Raw genomic sequence first — 23,865 nt, 5'->3', positions numbered from 1 at the left:
ATAAATACAATTATAATTAGGGAGTACAATATTAATTAGTGTAGTACAGTTGTAGAAAAAAGATTTATCAAAAAAGGCTAATACTGAAAACCTTGAACATGTAGGGGCATATGTTAATTTGAATGCAAATTGTGTTTTTACTTCTGCTTTTTGAAACTAGTGGACTCTGCACATGCTCAGATATAAAAAGTGTATTATACACCAAGAATGCAATTTGTGTTCAACTGAGCCCCTTAGTGTCCAAATGAAATCAAAAAGGGATTTTGTTCCATTTATTAGACCAATATAAACCCTCAGGAGAAATGAATAAAAGTTCTAGAATGATTGGTATATTAGCATAAAAAGGTCCAATAAAGGAAATATAATATGTGCAATATATTAAATATTGTTTAAAATAATTGAATGGATAGACATTCATAGTGGATATAATCTGATTAGTTCCTGGACTGATATTTATTAAACTTATCTTTCCTTCTCATTTATGACCTAGTAATGGAGATTACATTATTTTATTTCTCTAGCAAATAAAATTAGAGGTATAGTAAAAAAAAAGCTTAGAAAACTGGCAAGTTCAATGAAATTGTACTATAACAATTTTGGAATCCGTTACCAAGGATAGACTTCAGGATTGCATGGTAATATTCAATATTTTTTATTAAAAAATACCAGTACAGAAGTGAGGTTAAATTGTTAATGTTGTAAAAAATAATTAAAAAGGCTTTACTGTGACCTGAACACGTTCTTTTTTCACTGCAGGGATTAAAACAAAATAATGTGTGATTGAAGTGAATAGCAATAGGATTCAAAAGTGCTTGCATTTAAAAATAAAACATTCACATAAATATATTCCCAAAGGATTTAGATTAGTAAATCATAAATTTCTAATGTTAATGTTGTCCGTGCACTTGTAATTCACATGTTGACTTTTTTAATTTTGCACAGATCAATTCTTAATTTAAAGCATACTTTACTTATTCAATTAGGTTCCAATATAACTTTTATAGTCAAGGCCACAGTGCTTAAACTGCAATGGACACTGCATTTGTTAAGCATCAACTGAAATTTTTCATCATTATGTACTTACACACACAGCGGTGAAACATTGCACAGTCTTTGTAAACATGTAATGGAAATATTGAGAGATTAAATAATTAATTATGTTGGGGGCAGCCTAGTATTGTGGTGCGCTAGAACCCTTGCATTGCTGTCTCCCACAATTCAGATGTTGAGAGGTATGCATTAGGTGTGCCTACAGCATGCAAAAAGGATAGCACAAAACTATGGCTACAGCATGCAAAAAGGATATCATTAAACTATCATAATCATCATTATTTATTTATATAGCGCCACTAATTCCGCAGCGCTGTACAGAGAACTCCTTTACATCAGTCCCTGCCCCATTGGAGCTTACAGTCTAAATTCCTTAATATAGACACACACTCACACACAGACAGACACAGAAAGAGAGACTAGGGTCAATTTTGATAGCAGCCAATTAACCTACCAGTATATTTTTGGAGTGTGGGAGGAAACCGGAGCACCCGGAAACCCACACAAACACAGGGAGAACATACAAACTCCACACAGATAAGGCCATGGTCGGGAATTGAACTCATGACCCCAGTGCTGTGAGGCAGAAGTGCTAACAACTAGGCCACTGGGCTATATACTTGTATTATATACCTGTATTAGGCATAGTTAAGCAAAGAAAAGAAAGGGGTTAGAGTGCATTAAATGAGACAAAAGTTAACAGGTGGTTGATTAAAGTACATAACTCTGGCTTGATCTAAGTGTGTCTTCATTCTGTCCAATCAGATGCAAGAAAAGGGATATTTTCTATAATGCTAGAAATTATTATGCTTAGTTTAGAAAGGGTAGTTGGGACATTTTATCCAAAGTATAACATACTTTTTCGATACAAAATGCAAACAAGTTTGAATAAATGTGTCCACTAATTAAAACATTACCAAAAATGTATTTCCTTTCAGCAATAACAAAATGTAATATTTTGTTGTAATTTGGTGAAATGGTGGTGCACAAATCAAAATTTTCTCTTTCCGTGGGCTCTGTGAAGATTTAAGCAATGGGAAACTTTTAGGATGTATGTGTGTAATTAAGTCTTAGCACACTAAACTTTAATTATTCTATTTTGGACAAATTATTATAATTTTGCTTGCTATACAACTGACACTGAGTTGAAATAGAATAAGCACAAAATAATGTTTGACATGACTATTGAATTATGTGCATGATCTTTATGCTTTTAGGCTTTGATCTAGTAAAATGTGAAGACCCAGGGATACCAAGCTACGGTTACAAGATACGTGATGAAGGTCATTTTGCTGATACAACTATTATGTATAGTTGCAATCCTGGATACACAATGCATGGAAGCAGCATACTGAGCTGTCTAAGTGGAGATCGAAGAGTGTGGAATAAGCCTCTGCCTACATGCACAGGTAATATGAAAGAGATATATGCTTATTGCGCTGTCCATTGATTCCTTATTTTACCTATGCAGAAGAATTTAGTACATGACATGTGGTGCCACAGATGTCCCAGCTCACACAACTAATCTCCATTCTCTTCAATAGCATAAAAAAATGATAATCTATTAGACTGGTACTAATTGCTGTGAATGATATTTTGTGCTGTTTCTCTTGTGTTTAGTGAGGTAGAGAATACTATACTGTGCTCTCTACAGTAATTAACAAGTAACAACAAGATTTAAATGATTAGAAAGTGGCAGGGTTTCTGCATAGTTTGAAGTTGTTCCTAATTGCAGAACTTTTAAACATATAAATGGACCTTGATACTTGACTTAAAATATTGCTCGATTGTACTTTCACTCTCCGGTGTTATATGAATAAAAATACATGTTACAGTGAATAACTGGCATGGGACAGTCTATTTCAGTGACAACCATAATTGTGTAGATGGACCATGCGTTTGCTTAATGGATACATATAACTGTGCATGAGCAAACAGAGAAATATGTGTCATTTCTTTGCATATAGGCTAACTCCCAATGATGTTGATTAATAAACTTTAAATGTTGATTTTTTTTTAACACACATTTTATTGTGCAGCTGAATGTGGAGGTCAAATTTATGCTGTGGCATCAGGACGCATTCTGTCTCCATGTTACCCAGCACCATATGAAAATAATCTACATTGCACTTGGATTCTTGAAGCAGATCCTGGGAAAACTATTAGGTAACATATTCAAAAATAGAGTTTTATTTATTAAATTTACATTGAAAATGTTCTTAAAGGAACATTGTACTGAAGATAATTAGAGAAAATCATCGACATTACCCGCATTGGCACATAGTTGCGTTTTGAATTATGTCATTTTGCTTGTTAGTGCACTTTTCATGTAAGTGACTATATAAAAAAAATAGGTCGCCCTTAGCATAGAGAAGGACAAACTTACAGGGCGTGATTCATTAAGGAAAGTAAGGCAAAAAAAAAGAACGTTTTCTCCTGCACAAAACTATGTTACAATGCAAGGGGTGCAAATTAGTTATTTTGTACATACCGTATATACTCGTGTATAAGCCGAGTTTTTCAGCATACTTTTGTATGCTGAAAAAGGGCACTCGGCTTATACACGGGTGAACTTACCTGGTGTCCGGTCCCTCGGCTGTCAACTTCTACATATGGTTCCAACAACAGGAAGTTCGGCATTTGGAACGCAAACTTGCGTTCCAAATACCGAACTTCCTGTTGTTGGAACGCATATGCGTTCCACTGCCGGGTAAGTGAAAAATCTCTCTCTCTCTCTCTCTCTCTCTCTCTCCTTTTTTTTTTTTTTTTAAATTTACAGTGCAATTACATAATGAACAAACAATACAGCCACCATGTTCATACATTTATATCCCTACCCCTTATATACCCCTTTATTTAGGTTAGGTTGTACCCAATGATTTTATAATCATTTATTAATGTTCCTTGTCATCTAGCTAAAAATGATTTCATAGATTGAACCTATCATTTTTATTTAGGTTTTTAAATTAGCGCTCTTTTCCACCCTAGGCTTATACTCGAGTCAATAAGTTTTCCCAGTTTTATGTAGTAAAATTAGGTGCCTCGGCTTATATTCGGGTCGACTTATACTCGAGTATATACGGTAAGTTAAATACTGTCTGTTTTTACATGCAGCATACAAATACTTGATAGCTTATTTGTACACTGATATTTAAAAGTGATCTAAGACATGTCCTATCCCAACTATAAATCTAGCATCACATTTCAAATTTACACCCCCCTCCAATGCAACATGGTTTTTCCAAGGAGCAAAGTTACTCCTTTTTCTTGCTTTACTTTCCTTAATGAATTAAGCCCATAGTGTTCAATCAATAGCCCAGTCCAGTCCAAATAACCTCAGTCCGAGTTATATCAATCCAATCAGGGAGAAGGTGTTTTAACGTGAATGTCTCCAGTATTCCAATCATCTTTAGTATCGCATCCCATCTAAAAAAGAAACAGAAATGCAACCACACACCCTAGTGCAGTTCATTTGGTGAATTTAGTTAAATTAGTTGACTTAATTGCACTAGGGGTGTTCTCTTGTATTTGAGTTTCTTGTTTCTAGCATGTTTGCATTTGCTCCTCTTCCTTGCATAGACTCTCTGTTTAGTGTGATATGTGAGCACCATTTCAATTATTGAATCTAAGCAAGCATTCTATCAGTGTTCACATGGCCACACATTAGCACTATTCTATTGTTATCTGTTTTACACATTTTATTTTACCTTATCACTCATATTAACAACTGCAAATATACAGAGAAAAGGTTATTTTTGTGAAAAAAATTGTGCCTATTGTATTATTTGTAAACATTTTATATAATCATGTTAAACCGTCTATTGTGTACATTACATATGCACAGTGTAAGCATTACTGAACACTTTGTATTTGTTGTAAGACAGTAGGCTAACCATAATACCACCTAACATATATTATCGGAAAAAAATAAAAACAACACACATATGTTCATAAAAAATATGTCTCTATGAGGTCCTATTAAATTGACTTTTTAAAGTGTGAGTCTGTCCATGCAAGTGCAATCTCAGCATGCAATGATCAGATTTGTTTCCAGTTTACCCTCACATACAGATCAGTCCAGCCAATGAATGCTCAAGATGAACTATAGGATTATATACTCAGCCAATGTTCACAAATATATAGATTTTTATTGATTTCGATCAGGATGGCGGGACCCAAATAGTGGGCAATCTGTTTTAAAATCAGTTTGTAGCCAGGTTATGTGCTGTGAATAATTATCTGGAAGGTTCATTTTTCTTGTATATTGTACATAAAAATAACTTTTTTTCTCTGCCATGTGTGTTCTTGTTTCCTCTTCTCTACTTTCCACCTCAATGTTATATTTTAAGCGACAGAACAATGAATATTTTATTGTTTACCTCTATATATACTGTCTGTTTTTTTTTTCAGTCTTCACTTTATAGTTTTTGACACTGAAGTCTCACATGACATCCTTAAGGTATGGGATGGACCTGTAGACAGCAATGTTCTCCTAAAAGAGTGGAGTGGTTCTTCTCTCCCCGAGGATATTCACAGCACATTCAACTCTTTGACATTACAATTTGATAGTGATTTTTTCATCAGCAAGTCTGGTTTTTCCATACAATTTTCAAGTGGGTATAACAGGCTACATTATAAATTTAACATGATTTGGTGTCTGCGTTGCATGGAAATGTCCCTGTTTATATACTTACCCTTGAGTGTTTTCATCTACATGAAGCACACAAATGCATATAGATTTTCTTTTCAAATTAACTGCACAACATTCTTCCAAGTCCTATCTTTACATTTATTTAATATGCAACGTTGTGAATAAATATTCATAGTAACTGTCAAAAACAACCTTCTTTTGGAACCATAGTTCAGCTTGCAAACTTTTTTTCCTTTATTTTCCTGTTTTTAATTATGTCATCTATGCGGTGACTCAATTTATGGGCTATTAAGGGATCATTGTCATTTCAATTCAACACAGCATGTAAAAAATGTAGATCCAAACTGATTTGTTCAATTAGATTAATTGAAATCAAGTTACATATTTTTCATTACAGCTTAATTACTATTTAATCAGAAACTGAGTTTGGACTAAAAAAAATGTCCTATAATTTGTGGGAATTACATATATTAAATTTACTGTGGTGGCGAACTGTCAACAGACATCGTGTTACAATCTAAGTAGCTGGTTTTATATACACATATCACTACATAAATGTATTGGAGGAGCCGGTTCCAGGCTTGTATAAAATATCCATGAGTACTCATAAAATTATAAACCCACCATGTACTGACAGGCTCACTGTGCTCTTGTGAAGTTTGATGTGACATATTCAAACAACTAAAAGAACTCAGAATGGTAGAATTCAAAGTTTATTACGTTTTACAGTGTTTTAAGTGTAGATTATTGCTATTGACCAGAATAAAATCTAAAACATCCTACCGTGCTACCATCTCAGTTTTCAAGTTTATATTAGATTATATAAAATTCATATTAACATTTGAATTAAAGGTAATTCACCCAATCAATGTTTTTTCCTTTTCACACTCTACCACACATGGTAAAATATTCATTACCTATGTTTTATGATTGCAAACTGCCCAGTTTCAAGTGCTACACCTATTTACTACAAGACTTGTGAAATCAGGAGCTACCTGGCCGACCTTCATGTTAAATGAGATCACTGTGTTTTGTATCTAACCCGCTGCTCGCTTATATTTTTGTCCCTCTAATAGCCAAATAATGATAGCACTACATAGTACTATTTAGCACTACTTAGCACAACCATAGTTTGGGTATTATAGAGTAATAGTGTCACAGGATGGAACTACTTTGCCACCCTGTCATGGAGTTTTATAGATTTGGAGATTCCCTAAAATCAGTTACCTGTCATACTCCTTCTGGGAATCTAAGCATGGATGGTGCATTTGCGCGGTGCCCCCAGTTGTAAGGGAAAGCTTGCTGGTATCAGCTGACTCATTCACTAGCACTAGTAACCGCTTGCTTTTGGGTGATGTGTGTTCGCTGCAGCACCTTTTTGTTAGTTACTCTGGCTGAGTCCTTCTGCCCACAAACTGTGAATTCGGAATACTGGGTAGCAGGCAGACCATTGACTCAGTGGGGCATATTCAATCAGATGCTGGCATCAAGGCTACGCACAGGAACGGCCAAGGAAAAGAAAATCCACTGTACTGCAACACCGTAAATCTCCTTTCACTGTACCATATTGACACACTTAAATGCGCAGTCACGCGTAACCTGACCTAATTAAATATGCCCCAGTTTGTTGTGTTCAGCACAAGACAGCTGGGCGATGGATTACAGTGTTAGCTGTTATACAGTAGGATCTTTAGTAGTGCTGATGTTTATTTTCTCAGAAATAGCTTTTAAAAGAGCTGCTGCACAACACCCATTTGAAAGTAGTAGATGTTATACCCACTTTAGACTGATATCAGGACTAGAATTACCTGGGCAGTAATTGTCAGGCGCCAACCCCGCACACACACTAGGTGCAGGGGACGGTCGCCTTCTCTGTTTCCCAGCTGTCCCGTTGCTAGGCAACGAGCACTACTTCCGGGATCCAGCCGGAAGCTCAGGCGCATGCTAGGCAACGGAGACGCAGATTAGCTCTTCTTGTCAGCGGTCAGATAAGCTGACCGCCGACCCCACTTCCACCAATGAATTACTAGCTGCTTGTATATAAACCACACTCTAGGGTGCCAGAGTATCTAGTTACCTCCTTGGGTCCTGCTACATTCTCCAGCACTTCTACCCTGCATATCTGTCAATTTGGATTCCTGACCCCTGCTTTGTCTGAATACTCTTTGCATTCTCCCCTGGACCTATCATGACTCTCCAGTGTGACCTTCGGACTCCTGACTATCCGTTTGCCTTATTATTCACATCACCTCGCTGGTAGATACCTGGGAGGGCCAAGACCTGCATGTCTCAGCACGTCTCAGCACGTCTCATCAGCTAAACCCAAATCTCCTTGCGGGGATCCCTGGTGAAGACCTGAGGTGTGGTTAGACTTCGCGCCTCCAAGCGTGGCAATGCCAATACCAGCAGGTAAGGGCATCAGAGTAACCCAATTCGTGACAGTATACTCTGGCCTCTGAAGGCCAAGGTGAACCCTCTGCCCGGGATTTGCTGCTCCACTTGGCTCAGAAGGTTGAACAACATGAGGCAGAGCAGGCCAGGCTCCTTCAATGCATTCAAGGTATTGACTCTAGTCTGGATTCTCTTCAGGCCTCCTTGCCACCAGCCCAAACTGCTGTCGTCACTTCGTCAGGAGTCAGTCCTTCTATTTCTGCTCCGGTGGCTGTTGCTTCATCATCCTTGCGACTGCCGACACAAGAGAAATTCTATGGGGACCCTAAGAGATGTCGGGGATTTCTAAACCAATGTTCCATTCACTTTGAATGTAACGCTGGAGCCATTTCTTCTGAATGTTCCAAGGTGGCTTTCATTATTTCCCTTGTCTCAGGACAAGCCCTGGTATGGGCCTCACCCTTATTAGAATGGGATGATCCCCTCCTTCTGAATGTCTCTGCTTTTATAGCAGCTTCCCGGAAAATTTTTGACAAACCTGGTCGAGTGTCTTCTGCAGCCTCAAGCCTCCTTTCTCTACGCCAAGGTTCCCAGACTTTAGGTCAATTTGCGGTCCAATTTCGCACCCTGGCTTCCGAGCTTAATTGGAGCGATGAGGCACTGGTAACTACATTCTGGCAAGGCCTTTCAAATCGCATCAAGGATTAACTGGTTTACTGTGAACTTCCAGCAGATCTTGATTCCTTCATTTCCCTATACAATAGGGTAGATCCTCGGCCAGATGCTTTGTCCCGCACCTCACTCCTCGGTTTCAGAACCCCAACCCAGCTCCTCCGGACGAACCCATGCAGATAGGGTGTTCCCGTTTGTCCCCTGAGGGGTGAGAGAGAAGATTAAGACAGAATCTCTGTCTCTATTGTGGAGAGGCTGGTCATCTACTTGTTTCCTGTCCTAAATGGCCGGAGAACGCTCCCTCCTAGTCGGTGACAGGGAGACCATTCTAGGAGTTAGACTACATGCACCCCAATTTGATTGAAGTTCTGCACATGTCACTTCCTTGGGTCCTCAATGTTTCAAGAAATGTCTGCTTCCAGTTAAACCCAGAGGACTGAACACTTCTCCCACATCTTGTTGTATGCTCTCCTCTCACCTGGAGCTCCTCGCTCCCTATTCATCCTTTCTTCTCCAAAGCTGCCTCAGAGATTTTTCCTCCGCATCGGCCGTGGGACTGCCCCATTGACTTGCAACCTGGCAAACTCATCCCCAGGGGCAGGGTCTACCCTCTTTCCCTTCCAGAGGATCAGGCTATGTCTCAGTACATCTCCTAGAATTAACAGCGTGGATTCATCAGAAAATCCGCTTTTCCTGCTGGAGAAGAAAGATGGAATCTTGCGCCCCTGCACTGATTATCGACAGTTAAACACCATTACCATAAAGAACAGGTATCCTCTCCCTCTCATTTTCGAGCTATTTGATCGAATCATTGGTTCAAGGATCTTCTCTAAACTAGACCTTTGTGGCGCCAACCATTTAAGCTGGATTCGCGTGGGGGATGAATGGAAGACTGACTTTAGTACTCGTGATGGGCACTATGAATCTTTCATCATGCCCTTCAGGATTTGCAACGTTCCTGCTGTGTTCCAGTCATTTGTTAACAAAATCTTCCGAGACCTTCTTTACATATCCGTGGTGGTATATCTGGATGACATATTGATTTTTTCCTCCGATCTCCTCTCCCGCCGTTTTCATGTAAGAGAGGTTCTGTCTCGCTTACGCCAAAACAAACTGTTTTGTAAGCTTGAAAAATGTATTTTTGAGGTATCTCAAATTCCGTTTCTGGGGTACATTGTCTCTTGCTCAGGGTTGCAGATGGACTCGGAGAAGGTTTTTGCTATCACCAACTGGCCTCAACCTCTGAGTCTAAAAGCTGTTCAATGCTTTATTGGTTTCACCAATTTTTCTAGACAATTCATCAATCAGTTCTCCACACTTATAGCTCCCATCACTGCCCTCACCCGTAGATCAGCGAATCCCAAGGTATGGTCCCCAGAGGTCATCTCCGCATTTACCTCGTTAAAAAAAGGCCTTTTTGTCTGCACCTGTCCAAACTCAACTGGACCAAGGGAAACCTTTTTTCTTAGAGGTAGACACCTCCTCAGTCGGGGTCGGAGCTGTCCTTTCCCAAGAATCTCCCTTTGGTATTCTTCGTCCTTGTGGTTTCTTCTCTAAAAAATTCTCCTCCTCTGAACACAATTACGGGATTGGAGATAAGGAGTTATTTGTTACCAAGTCAGCATTGGAGGAATGGCGTCACCATCTTGAAGGAGCTCTGCACCCGGTTACCATCTTCACGGACCACAAAAATTTTACTTATCTCCGGGATGCTCGCTGACTTAATCCCCGTGAGGCGAGGTGGTCTTCTATCTTTGCTAGTTTCAACCTGAAACTTACCTTTTGCTCTGGTTCTCAGAATTGTCGAGCGGATGCTCTTTCTCAGTTATTTGATGAATTGGATATGGCACTATCAGTTGAACCTCCTCACATTCCTGCATAATTGATTTAACCCATGCCAGGACTCCTCCAGTTGGTTGTTCCTATCTTGAACCTCACCTTCGCCTCAAAGCTCTTCGCTGGGCCCATTCTACCAAATTCGCTGGCCACGCCGGATTCAAAAAGTCCTTCTCTCTCCTATCCCGACGCTATTGGTGGCCCACCCTCAGGATTGATCTTAAAGAGTTCATAGACTCTTGTGATATATATGTCCAAAACAAGATTCCTAAGCTCCCTCCCTCTGGGTTGCTCCTTCCCTTACCAGTTCATGTACGTCCTTGGGCAAGTCTCTCCATGGACTTCATTACCGATTTGCCCCCCCATTGAGGGTTTTAATACCATTTGGGTAAATGTTGACAGGTTTTCTAAGATAGCCCATTTCATACCATTAAAAGCCCTACCACCTGCTCCTAAACTTGCTTGAGTCTTTATAAAAGAGGTGTTCTGGCTTCATGGTTGTCCACAGGAGATTATTTCGGACCGTGGGGTACAATTTATATCTTGTTTCCTCAGAGCCTTCTGTAAAGTTCTCGGAGTTTACCTAAAATTCTCCTCGGGGTATCACCCTCAGACCAATGGCCAGACCGAACGTGTAAACCAGCTATTTCTCCGCTGTTTTTCCTCTGGTAATTAAGATGATTGGTTTAATCTACTCCCTTGGGCTGAGTTTGCCCATAAAAACCACATACATAATTCCACTGGTTCCTCCCCCTTCTTTATGGTCTTTGGCTCCCACCCTATCCTACCTGATTTTTCCCCTCCGTTGGCACCCTCTGTTCCAGCCGCTCACTCTCTGGTTGGGGATTTTGCCCATATCTGGACCTGAACCAAGGAAAACCTGTTAAAAGCTTCCCAATGATATAAACAAACTGCAGACCGCCATGATAGATTAATTCCTATTCTTCATCCAGGTGATAAAGTGTGGCTCTCCACACGGAATCTTAGACTCCAGCACTTCTACCCTGCATATCTGTCAGTTTGGATTCCTGACCCCTGCTTGGTCTGACTACTCTTTGCATTCTCCCTTGGACCTATACCTGACTCTCCGGTGTGACCTTCGACCTCCTTACTATCCGTTTGCCTTATCCTTTGGTACCTGTTTCTGCCAGCTCGGTTTGACCCAGCTAAACTCAAATCTTTTTCAAGAGGACGGTCGCCTTCTCTGTTTCCCAGCTGTCCCGTTGCTAGGCAACGAGCAACACTTCCGGGATCCAGCCGGAAGCTCAGGCGCATGCTAGGCAACGGAGACGCCGATTAGCTCTTCTTGTCAGCGGTCAGATAAGCTGACCGCCGACCCCATTTCCACCAATGAATTACTAGCTGCTTGTATATAAACCACACTCTAGGGTGCCAGAGTATCTAGTTACCTAGGCTCCAGCACTTCTACCCTGCATATCTGTCAATTTGGATTCCTGACCCCTGCTTGGTCTGACTACTCTTTGCATTCTCCCTTGGACCTATACCTGACTCTCCGGTGTGACCTTCGACCTCCTTACTATCCATTTGCCTTATCCTTTGGTACCTGTTTCTGCCAGCTCGGTTTGACCCAGCTAAACTCAAATCTTTTTGCGGGGATACCTGGTGAAGACCTAAGGCGTGGTTAGACTCCGCGCCTCCCAACGTAGCAGTGCCAATACCAGCAGGTAAGGCCATCAGAGTAACCCAGTTCGTGACAGTAATGTTTTGCTCATGTTCAGTATGTTGCATTTCTAACAAGTAAAAAGGACAGAGCTTCAACCCCCACATGAACAGATATAGCCATACCTGTGAATTTGATACATATATAAAAAAATATCAGTACCTTAATAGCTTTGCTGCATTAACATTAATATGCATAAGACTCATGGCTCAAATACATTTATAAAATAATTTATTTGCTATCATTTTTTGTGAGGAAAGTAGAATTCAGCCACACATAGCTATGTCTAAGCAGTCTGTTGGACACAGAACATACTGATTATAAAGCGCTACGGAATTTGTTGGCACTATATAAATAAATATTGGTGATGCTGATGTTGATGATAACATTAAATGTGTCATAAGGACTTATTGGACAGGAGGCCATGTTTTCCAGAGCTTGAAGCAACAGTAATCAGTGCTGTAAGCTGGGAACATGATAATGATCATAGCATAGGTTGAAATATTTCACCCCTTTAGGAAATATACAATATTTAGTTATTCTAATAAATATTGTGCTCTCGCATTCAAGGGATACATGGCTCTTGTTGATCTGATTTATTATTCAAGTGAATTTCTTAATTATTCACCTCCAAGGAAATTAGAATGCATGGTAAATGTTTTCAGTGACAGTAGTATTAGTGCTAGTTAAAGGTAAAGGTAGACAATGGTTTCTATAGCAAAAAATTGGGAGTGGGCAACCTTATTAGTCTTATATAGCTTCTCAATTGTTCTCTCAGATGCTAAAATTGTGTATTAACAGGCAAAGGGTGTAATCCTCCAAAAATAAACTAGGGTATTTAAAATGTCCCCCTTTCTTGTAGTCTAAAGCTACAGTTGTAGAGAGACTGATAGTCTGACTACCATATGTCATTATTAATTGACATGCTGAACAATTAGCAGCTGGGTTCTGTCTGTCTGTCTGTGTGTGTCTATAGTAGGGAATTTAGACTGTAAGCCCCAATGGGGCAAGGATTGATGTGAATGAGTTCTCTGTACAGCGCTGCGGAATTAGTGGCGCTATACAAATAAATGATGATGATGATGGGTTATCTGAGAGATTTATATTCCATATTTAGTTCTTCACTCTTACATACTATAGTCAACTCAATTATTGAATCTTTGCAGACTTATTTCATAGGACAGTTGTTTTAAGAAACATTTGTACATCTAGTAAATTAAAAATTGCTGCACGACTATAAAAATATTTGTAATTTAATATTGAAAAAATGAATGTAACGTTTGCATTGCATTTTTTGTTTATTATTAAACATATTACTTTTATATTTTTTGTGATTTATCAAACCAAGGTATCTACTATTACTTAGTTATTTATCATGGTTTATTTGTATTCAGCCAATCATATTATCCAGGAAATCCGCCCAAACACAGGGAGAACATACAAACACCACACATATAGGGCCCTGGTTGGAATTAAACTCACAAGCCCTGCACTGTTGCAATGCTAACCACTGTACCACCATGCTGCACTACTTCCATGCTATACTGGACTGCCATATGAATTTATTCATACTAGTAAATACTTAAGTTAAAATATCATGATTCATGTGAATTTATAACTTGATACTTATCATTATAAAATTAGTTCATTATGCACCTAATCATGTACAAAATAAACAGAAATTGCACACTGTTTAATTTTGATTATTTGTGTAGATAACAAACATGAATTTAATTATACTCAACACACATCACCACTGATCACCACTGATCTCTGGTCAGACCAAGGAGTGGTTTACACAACCTTATTTGACAAGTGATATCGGAAATATTCAACCAGTTTGAAACCTGCAGTGTACTGATGTGAACTGTAATAAACTCAAATTATATATGGTACTAAGAATAAAATGTGATATGTTGCCATGATGCTGAAAGAATATACTTAATCTTCTTGCTAAATGCTATGTGCTGTGAGCTATACCTTGATCCAACCTGGAGCAGAGTGGTAAGAAGATTAGCTGGGACTGGGAGAGGTGCAAAAAATTGTCCTGTTTTAACCTTAGTTCCTTTGATGTGTAGGTCGAGCAGCCCCCCTGAACAAGGTAGCAGCCCTTAATCTAGTTCTAAGGGATTTATCTGAAGTTCACCTGATGTGGCAGGGACTATAGATGCTCAAATCACATGCCAATCATGTTTTCAATCCTTTCAATACTGCAATTAAAAAACTCAGCGGAAGTTCGAACATTTACGATTGATTTTAAAGAATCAAGTTCAGTTTGAGAATATCAGACAGGTTCAATCATATTCATGCTTGTACAACTTTTTAAGCCTGTTTAAACATGTGCAAACTGTCTCAAAAACGTTTGAGTTCAAATTAATACATTCTTACTGCTTTTAATGGTGGTGGGAAAATCTCTGCCAACCTTGAACAATGAATGCAGAATTTGTGGAGTTTGCCAGTCAAATTTTAAAAAAAGTTACAATACTATCTCTATTTCTGTCTGTCCCTCTCTCTCCCACCCTCCTTCTCTCTCTCTCTATATATATATATATATATATATATATATATATATATATATGAATATATATATATATACACAAGTTAACCCGTGCATTCTAGTCAAATCAAGCTACTTAAGGTGTTAAAAAGGTTCTTGTCATGCATTTGGGCCTAGCCCAGGCCTCCTCAGGGGAAGAGCGTTACTTCCCGACGTAAGCGCCCTTTTTTAACGTGGTTTTGTCCACATGTCACCACCTCATCATTTTTCTCCATCACCTCATCCTTCATCTTTATCGCCACATCTATCCAGATGTCTATCTAGACACAGGGATCTCTCTCAGCGGTCCTGAGTATCACACTCCTCTCGCTCTGTCACCCCCGGCAACCACCAACCACTCCCAACTGTCACCCCGGTAACCACCAACCACTCCCAACTGTCACCCCCGGCAACCACCAACTTGTATTAGATATATATGTATATATATATATATATATATATATATATATATATATATATGAATATATATATGAGGTAAACAAATACAATAGATAGTGCAGCGCGTAACTCTGAGAAGATAAACAAGTTCCAATTCAAATATTGTCCTTTGGAAGAAGTAGATATCCTATGTTCAGGAGGCTGCCAAAATTCCCACGAAGCCAGTTGGTGGACTGGAATAATCTAAAACAAAATAAGTAGGAGGGGGCGCCACATAGTATAATACGGTATTCAACAATACAGATAGGTGTACCACAAGCCAGAATTTAAATCACCAAGTGGATATAGGCACTCAGGTGTTAGGAGTGAATCAGTAAGGAAAAAAACACACACAGGAGGAAATATTTCCAAGACCACCAGCACCATACCAATATGCGTACCAGATAAAAGAACTTTGAAGCTTATCTGTAGGTATAGTTGGTCCCTTCATAGATTAGAGTAACTTTGATTCCCCTTCAGGCTGGTGGAGTGTTATTGCTCAACACTTACAGGATCACAAACAGGCACTTCATATATCCTCAGTGATAACCACGTTTATATGAAGAAAAAAGGGGCTCTCATAGTGTAATACCATATGGTTACATATTTATTACAGAGTAAAATACAGATGTACACTTACATTAAAAATTAAGATATATGCTTATCTGGGTATCTTTGAGCTGGAACAGGACAGCAGGATCCAATAACTATCACGCTGCCACGTTGCCAGAGATACAGGTCACTGAGTCCTTTGAGAGTCCTTGCTGAGGATTATCTCTCAAAGGACTCAGTGCCTGTTTGCACTTCTGACCATGACAATATGACCTGAGTTATGCAGTGTTAACCATATCACCAACACTTTATAGTGCAGTGATTAGCAGTACCGAGGGGTCACAATAGGGAGACTATAGCACTGCAGTGTTGGTTCAGCTAGAAAACCCGATTTGTCCACCTGATAGGACTCAATGTAGGCAGAACTATATACTCTACATAGGAGATGCTTTACCTAGGTGATACTAAAGACATACATATCGGTATGCAGTATTCTCACTCAAAAAGCCATTAATAGAGTCTCAGCGAATGATCCCTGTGACTCTTTACAGATACTATAACATATCCCTGTTATCAATACTGAAGTGTTGAGGGATAAAAAGTATAGTCTAACTTGGATGGCATATATATTATAGACTATTACTGCATTGGTCACTAACTAATTAAGAGAAGTTACATCGCACACAGAGTTTTAACTCACTTATACACACAATCACATTATATTCCGCGCTATTTTAAGAGAAAAATTTTATATCATAAACTAATAAAGGTTATATTTTATTTAATGTTGTGCCTAATAATTGAGATATGGGAATGAATGTGCACCACAAATAACTTCTAGCCTTTCCTTTTTCTGTTAGAATTATAGTAAACATGTTATTGGTAGCACCCCTCCAGATCAGATAAGAATTATTCTAAGATTCTCTATTAGAGGGTTATTCCCTAATCAGTGCGACAGTAACCTCTTTTTCCTTTGAAGTTATATCCTCAATTTATCATATCTTTCGAAATTATGATATGTAGTCAAAGCAGCACCACCTGCACCTATGGATTCTACATGCAATAAATTTACCATATAAAAATGTTATGGTTTATTTGTCAATTTTACCTTTAGAAGCAAGTTTAGAAGCAACTACTGAACCAAACTCAAATAAAATATATGTCAGAGAGCTTCACAATAAATAATTTAAATATTTTCCTCTGAAAGAGACATGGAAGATGAAGTACTTGAATTCATATTTTTATTGATTTTACTTTAGTTCTATCAAAATACATTGACAATGGAGGTCATACTGTGTGTTGACTTTGGAATACAGCTCAGTAACTTGTAATATCAATTACTTATTTGTGTTGACCAAAATTGAGCATAGTAGTTTCTCTTGCAAGTGATGTGAAAAGTCACTGCTAACAGTGATGAGAATGAGGTCACCTGGGAGAGAAATTCTGTACTGTGTCTAATCAACAGAATTAGTGCACACTTTAAACACTCCTAATATCCCTGCAGAGAAAAAAATCTGCTTCAATGTTTAATTAATTGCACAATTTCTATATGAAGCACAAGGCTACTAAAGTTATCTTAGCATGCAAATAGCTCTTTAATCTTTTCAAATGCAAATGAATTTCAATATTTATACTTATATATTTAAAGCACCATGTAAAAAACAATTTCAACATGCCAAATTAATTTACCCACTCAAAGTAGAAATAGTATAGACGTGATGTGACCTCCAAAAATGGTGGCAAAGAAACTCAAAAGAGATTGCAATATCTGGGCCTGTAGAATAAATTGAAGAAATAAAGTATGAATGACAAAACCACAATCAAATTAAAATATACAAGGATGTATTCATTAGGCTCTGGGAAGACATATTTACAACAATGTTCATATTTAGGTTACTTCCCAATGTCACATAGTTCAGTCTAAAATAAAAAAACTTCTTTGTTTCTGTATTTCCACAGACCTCTTTCATAGCTTTTTTTTATGTTAATGCATTATTTTTCCACCAATATTCCAATATATTTGTATGTCAACTGTACAATACAGCAATTATATAACCTAGATTCCTACGTGTTTAACCAAGTAATATGCAAAAGCTGGGTAGATAAAGCAACATTATTTAGATGTTTGTACCAAGTTACAGTAACATTACTGGGAGAACTTCTAGACTTGTTAAAGCCAGCTCAGGTATAAATTAAAAAGGGAAACAGCATTTACAAAGAACGGCACTTGAAGGATAATACCACCTTTTCAGTTGAAACTTTAAAAAAAGTAACTCCTAACAGCCTCAAGCTGCCATTAGCCAGTAGTGGATGTGGAATGTGGATATGTATATATACTGTATATATAGGAATGTAAGTGAAAGGAATTTGATAGTTTTACAATGAAAGCAGTAGGAGAAGTGGCAGTGTGGCATACCGCCATATACACCCCCACCTTGACCACTACCATTACTTTAATTATGGGTGTCATTTATCTAGGGCCACTATCCTCTCCACTGCAGGAATCCCTGTTAAAATGGGGCCCTGCAAAGAATGACCTGATCTGGAATGGTCCACATATAGAACCCAATGTCAGTCCCAACTCTGGCCCAAGTCATCATCTGTCAAAGCTCAGAGACCTAGCACTAATTATTATCACTGGGACCATTACATCAATGGACAAAAGCAGTGAAATAACCTGAGCAGAAGGTAGAATCCACACAGGAGTCTGCTTGTAGCCCACTCCAAATAAAGGGACCCCAATTTATTCAAAGATCCCTTGGATTGTTGTCTCAGAGGAGAGACCCCCATAGTTAAGGTCAATTTTTCCATTGATAAAGTGAAATTATCTTTTAATTTCAGTAAAAAATTGAAAGAAGAGAAACAGATTGAGGGTGCAAGTCATCTTCCTTCTGAATTTTGATCTTGCTTGTTTGCATATCAATACCAATATAAATGTATGTGTGTATATATATATATATATATATATATATATATATATATATATATATATATATATATGAATATAATAGAATACACCATTAATACTGGTGGCAAACTAGTGGACAGTCAAAGTAAAAGAAAAGTGCAAAAATAAACATTTAAATACATTATTTTTCTCTTTACATGCTTATATTGCTACACTTTCTTTCTCCATTCATTATGTATATTATTAGATGCCATTGTTATGTTAATATGTTAATATAATAACAAAACCAATCCAGGGTTACAATAATTCACCACTAAATAAATTAATTCAGTGTGGATAAAACATCATAAAGCATGGCAATTGCTGTGTATTATTTTCGTTTTAAAATATTAAACAAATTCAAATACTGTATGGTTTAATATGATTTCATGTATATGTTACTTTGTTACACAATCTTTAGAAACACAATTATTATATGCCATTAAATAGGTACTGATAGATACTGTATACTGTTTAATTACATAAGTAACTGTTGGTTTAAGACAATTAGCAGATTGGCAGTAAAAGTAAGTAGGGAAATAAACTTTAATGCATATAATATATTCATGACTATTCAAATTTTAAGGTGAAGTTGAACATATACTGGGATTACTTATAATATTAATGCAGGTAACAGTTGTTCAGTGCCAAATCAAAAGTACCCTATACCACTTAACAGAGAAATACAGAGTATCCTGGTATAATTAGCATGAGACAAAAATGTCTTCTTACCAAAAACATCCTAAGGTGAAGTCAATATGACTGACACAAAGAAATATTGTGCTGGATGACAGTATAAAATGAAACAAATTACAGTTCCATTGAAATGCTCTTCTGACCTAGTGTTTTCAAGAAGTGCAGTAGTTTCTTGACAGGTACTGGCAGATGTGTTTACAGTAATACAGATAAACTTTGACATGGGTGAAAGGCTATATATGGGATTTAACCAAGGAGACTTGATTGACTTTCACTTAGTTCTAGGCATGCTTGAGATAATGACATGAAATACATTAGGATTAGCAGGCAGCTTTGGCAGAGATTCACTAGGTGCCAAATTTACATTTTAAAGAAACATAAATCTAACAGATTTCAGCCCCTAAAGTGATTGTTAATGTTTAACTACCTAGATTAATTAATGTGTATCTAAAAGTTAATAAAATTAATCAAATCATGAGCTTTAAATATGTTACGAATACTGTAGTTTTATATGACTACTGGTCTCCAATATACCAATATATGCAGAGCCATAAAGATGGAGAGGTCCTTAATTACTCATCTAGATAATTACATGCAGATGAAGTAGACTTTACATGACACTTAGTAGTGTCATTAACTACAGCAATAATCTCTGTCTCTCAAAAGTCATTGTCTTTCAATGCTGAAATATACAGGAAAGTAGATCTCTGCAGAGGACAAGAGGATTGCTTGATATCAGTGACTTGTCTGTTGTATTATCTACTATATGGCTGTTTTGTATGCAGATAAATAAATTAGAACATCTGCATAACTATTTATGCAGATGTTCTAATTCTAGTTCTAAATCTCATGACTTGTTCAGTGTATATATAAAACTCTTGATGTCAAGGATTCACATATAACATGCATTATTTAACATTATACACACCTCAATCATTTGAAAAAATTGAAGAGCATGAAAATGTCAATAGAAACATTTTACTTTTAAATCTATATGGCAATACTCATAAACGTAATTAAGATTTTTAAGGCATTCGTTGATTTATGACTGAGTACAATAGCATGTAAAATATGTCTACATTTAGTAAATGTGATTATTCCCTGCAGCCTCAGTTGCGTCGACATGTAATGATCCTGGAGTTCCTCAAAATGGTACCAGATATGGAGACAGCAGGGAGCCTGGAGACACAATACATTTTCAGTGTGATCCTGGGTACCACTTACAAGGTCAAGCTAAAAGTACATGCGTGCAGCTAAATAATCGCTTTTTTTGGCAGCCAGACCCACCAACTTGCATAGGTATTGTTTATTGTTTACTGTACAATCATTTTGCATTTCAAAATACTTATGTAAATTTGCAAATGCATTTGCATTTCTCTATGATTATAAAGTAGATAAAGTACTAATTATCTGTAAGCAGCTATGCCGACCCAACAGCTTACTCTCTACAATTGCTATCAGAAAGGTTATGGTAACATATAGTTGTTTTGCAATGAGCATTTCTGTTCAGATAAAATGTTTTATGATTTGACATAATAAAGAATAAATTCTAAAATATAGAATACACAAAACATTTAACACTATTAAAATGCTCAGTATTGTGTGCTCTACAAATATATTATCAGCTCATGAGTTGTAGCAATAAAACATTCATATTATTAATGATGTTAATCTGCATATTGTTAAACAAACATTTGGTAACTGAGGTTAAATGGCTGGAAAAAATGTTTTACCCTCATGGGGAGTAATTTCCCATAGCATTAAAATAATTTAAGGTTAATGACAGGACTGAACAGTTTGCGCACTTAGATAATTGGTTTAAGCAGTGCTTACTTTGTATCAGACAAACGGTTTAATTGTTATTGTCATGGAAGTTCTGTTATGTGTGGATTAACATCTGATTGACTTTTCCTCTTGTCTTGTTTTGACAGCTGTATGCGGCGGAAACTTGACAGGCTCAGCGGGTGTCATTTTATCACCAAACTACCCTCAGCCTTATCCTCCTGGAAAAGAGTGTGACTGGAGAATAAAAGTAAATCCAGACTTTGTCATTGCCTTGATATTCAAAAGGTACACGTTATATAGAAAATACAAAGCCATGTAACAGGTTTTAAAATGTCAGATCTAAAAATGACATAATTTGTCACTTCACTGGGCTCCTAATTACATTTTCTAACTAAGCCCCAGAGCATATAACCAGCATCTACACCATCAATGCAGCCTCCTGGCTGAATAACAAACACATTATTTAGCTTTCCAGCATTACTTAGGTGCTAAATATACACACAATGCGAAGCTGCAAGATGTATTTAACACAAGTATAAGAGCAAAAGTTTCTTGTCTACAAATACATTGCAGTGTAACTTTATTTACCACACCACACAGACTTTATTGATGAAGGGTGAGAGGGGTTTAAGATTTTAAGGCTCTTTTTCCCTAAAGCCAAATGAGCTCTTGCTTTAATAAATATTAAAATCCAGGTTGAGAATTAACAATAAAATTCAAAGTTAAAAATATAAAGTGGCGAGAATTATACAAAACATAAAAGGAAAAGAAATAGGACTTGAGGTCAAAATAAATGTATTTAACATTATTTTGTTTTGTTCTGAAAAGTTTTTATTGATAAATATCTTCATTTCAGATGTATTTCTTTTGTCTTATCAAATATAACTAACTTACCCTAACTTACTATAGCAAATTGTCATTATATTTATAGTAACGTTCATTTGGAGCCATTACATTTATTGTGGTATGTCAAAGTTAATGATTGGGTACAATATGATATTGATATGTATTTTTAAGTGATGGCTTGTGGATATGAGTCATATATAGGATACAGAACTCTGCATTGGAGTGCAAGTGCCCTGGTTTTGTCTTTTGAAAAGTGTATCCTGTACCAAAGAAGTGAAATGTTGTGTCGGTATTGTTCAATAAATGTGATGCTCCTGACTGTTCAGAACCAGCATCCTTCGCTGCAGGAATGAAAGACTTTCAGAGTGACTGCCCATGTAATGCTGCTGTACTCAGGCTAATTGACTAGTTTCCGTTGTCTGCGCGAGTACAGTATGCAAAGAACATACACTCACAGCACTGAATCACTTACATTCTATACCCATGGAGTAAATCCATCAACAAATTAAAGAGGAAGCAATGCACTACTGCGGACTCCAGCATGGATCAATCAGTGAATTGAGCAGGCCCTGCAAGTAAGGGCCACAGACATAAATGTACTAAAGTAAATCAGTTATCCCTCAGCATGAATTTGTGACAGTCTAAGAAGATGGTTGACTGGAAACAGAAGAACTTGAACAACCTTCAGAAATGTCAAAATGAATCAGGTAAAATATCCATATGCTTACGGTTTTATTTAAGAGTTCAGCGCATGCCACCTAAAGAAATAGTATAATTAGCAGTGTTCGGTTATTATTTGTTTGTAGTTCTTACAAAGGAACTTTTCTAATAAATCATAAGCAAAATTATATCTGAGGTGGTGACTTCGTATCCACTGCCCATGGAAAGAATTCTTTAGATTAGTAATACCCATAACACTAAAGTGAGTTAAGGTGGTCCGTTACCATTTTTTATTGATAATTGGAAAAATGCTGTTATCTTCAGAAGTTCATTCTAACAGAAATAGCTAAACATTACACCTCCTAAAAGAAGAATAAAATAAGTTAGTGTATTAGCACTGACAATAAGGAGCTGCCCTCTGTTTTCTGGCTTCTGATCCATAAAGCCAAAAATCAAACAATATTCATAAAATTTGAAAACAGAAATGGCACTGCCAATCAACAATCTTATACTCAAAAAGAATATACTCAAAAAAGTGTAATAAATGTGAACTAAAATCAAACTCTCTGTGAAAAGTATTGAAACTACAAAAACAGCAAAACTTCAAATCTACAATACCCAAAATGTACAATCATGCCAACGTTTGTGTAGTCCAATTTCTAATTGATCAAAAAGTCTGTGACATCAAGTTTTCTTAAATCTTCCTCCCACGAGATATAGATATAAAAAAAACAAAACGAAGAAACAACATAGTGTAATACTGTAAATAATAATAATAATTCACAGATATGCTCTCAAAGTAATCTTCTTCTCTTAGGTGATTAATATTAGTAATCAATACCACCACGTGAGCAACTCAACACCCCTGTTGTAAATGCACTCACAGAATATTGATTGTAACATCGCATTGTATATCAAAGATGTATCATCTTCTTAAAGCCAAATACGTGCAATATCCATTTAAGATCAGCTCATTCCATGTATAGGAATCTATTCTTTTTGAGTTTAAGATTGTTGATCGGCAGCGCCATCTCTGTTTTCGAATTTTATGAATATAACATTTCATATGTTTGAATGCCATAGACTTGAAAAAAACAGAGATTCCTGACGTTTTTGACAATATA

The 23,865-nt window shown here is 37.1% G+C and overlaps 1 protein-coding gene across 1 annotated transcript in view; it reads left to right on the top strand.

Annotated features, from left to right (window-relative positions):
- The window catches only part of CSMD1 (CUB and Sushi multiple domains 1), a 1,526,452-nt gene that overhangs the window by 1,212,828 nt on the left and 289,759 nt on the right, over positions 1 to 23,865 (top strand). The window contains exons 24-28 of the mRNA XM_075202483.1: positions 2,268 to 2,459; positions 3,090 to 3,216; positions 5,461 to 5,663; positions 20,558 to 20,749; positions 21,382 to 21,520. Coding sequence (XP_075058584.1) covers positions 2,268 to 2,459; positions 3,090 to 3,216; positions 5,461 to 5,663; positions 20,558 to 20,749; positions 21,382 to 21,520 — 853 coding nt within the window. The remainder of the gene's footprint in view (positions 1 to 2,267; positions 2,460 to 3,089; positions 3,217 to 5,460; positions 5,664 to 20,557; positions 20,750 to 21,381; positions 21,521 to 23,865) is intronic.

The sequence above is a fragment of the Mixophyes fleayi genome, chromosome 3, assembly GCF_038048845.1.
Source record: "Mixophyes fleayi isolate aMixFle1 chromosome 3, aMixFle1.hap1, whole genome shotgun sequence".
Taxonomy (NCBI): Eukaryota; Metazoa; Chordata; class Amphibia; order Anura; family Limnodynastidae; genus Mixophyes; species Mixophyes fleayi.
Note: the sequence above shows the minus strand (reverse complement) of the source record. Positions and strands in the feature narration are given on the sequence as shown.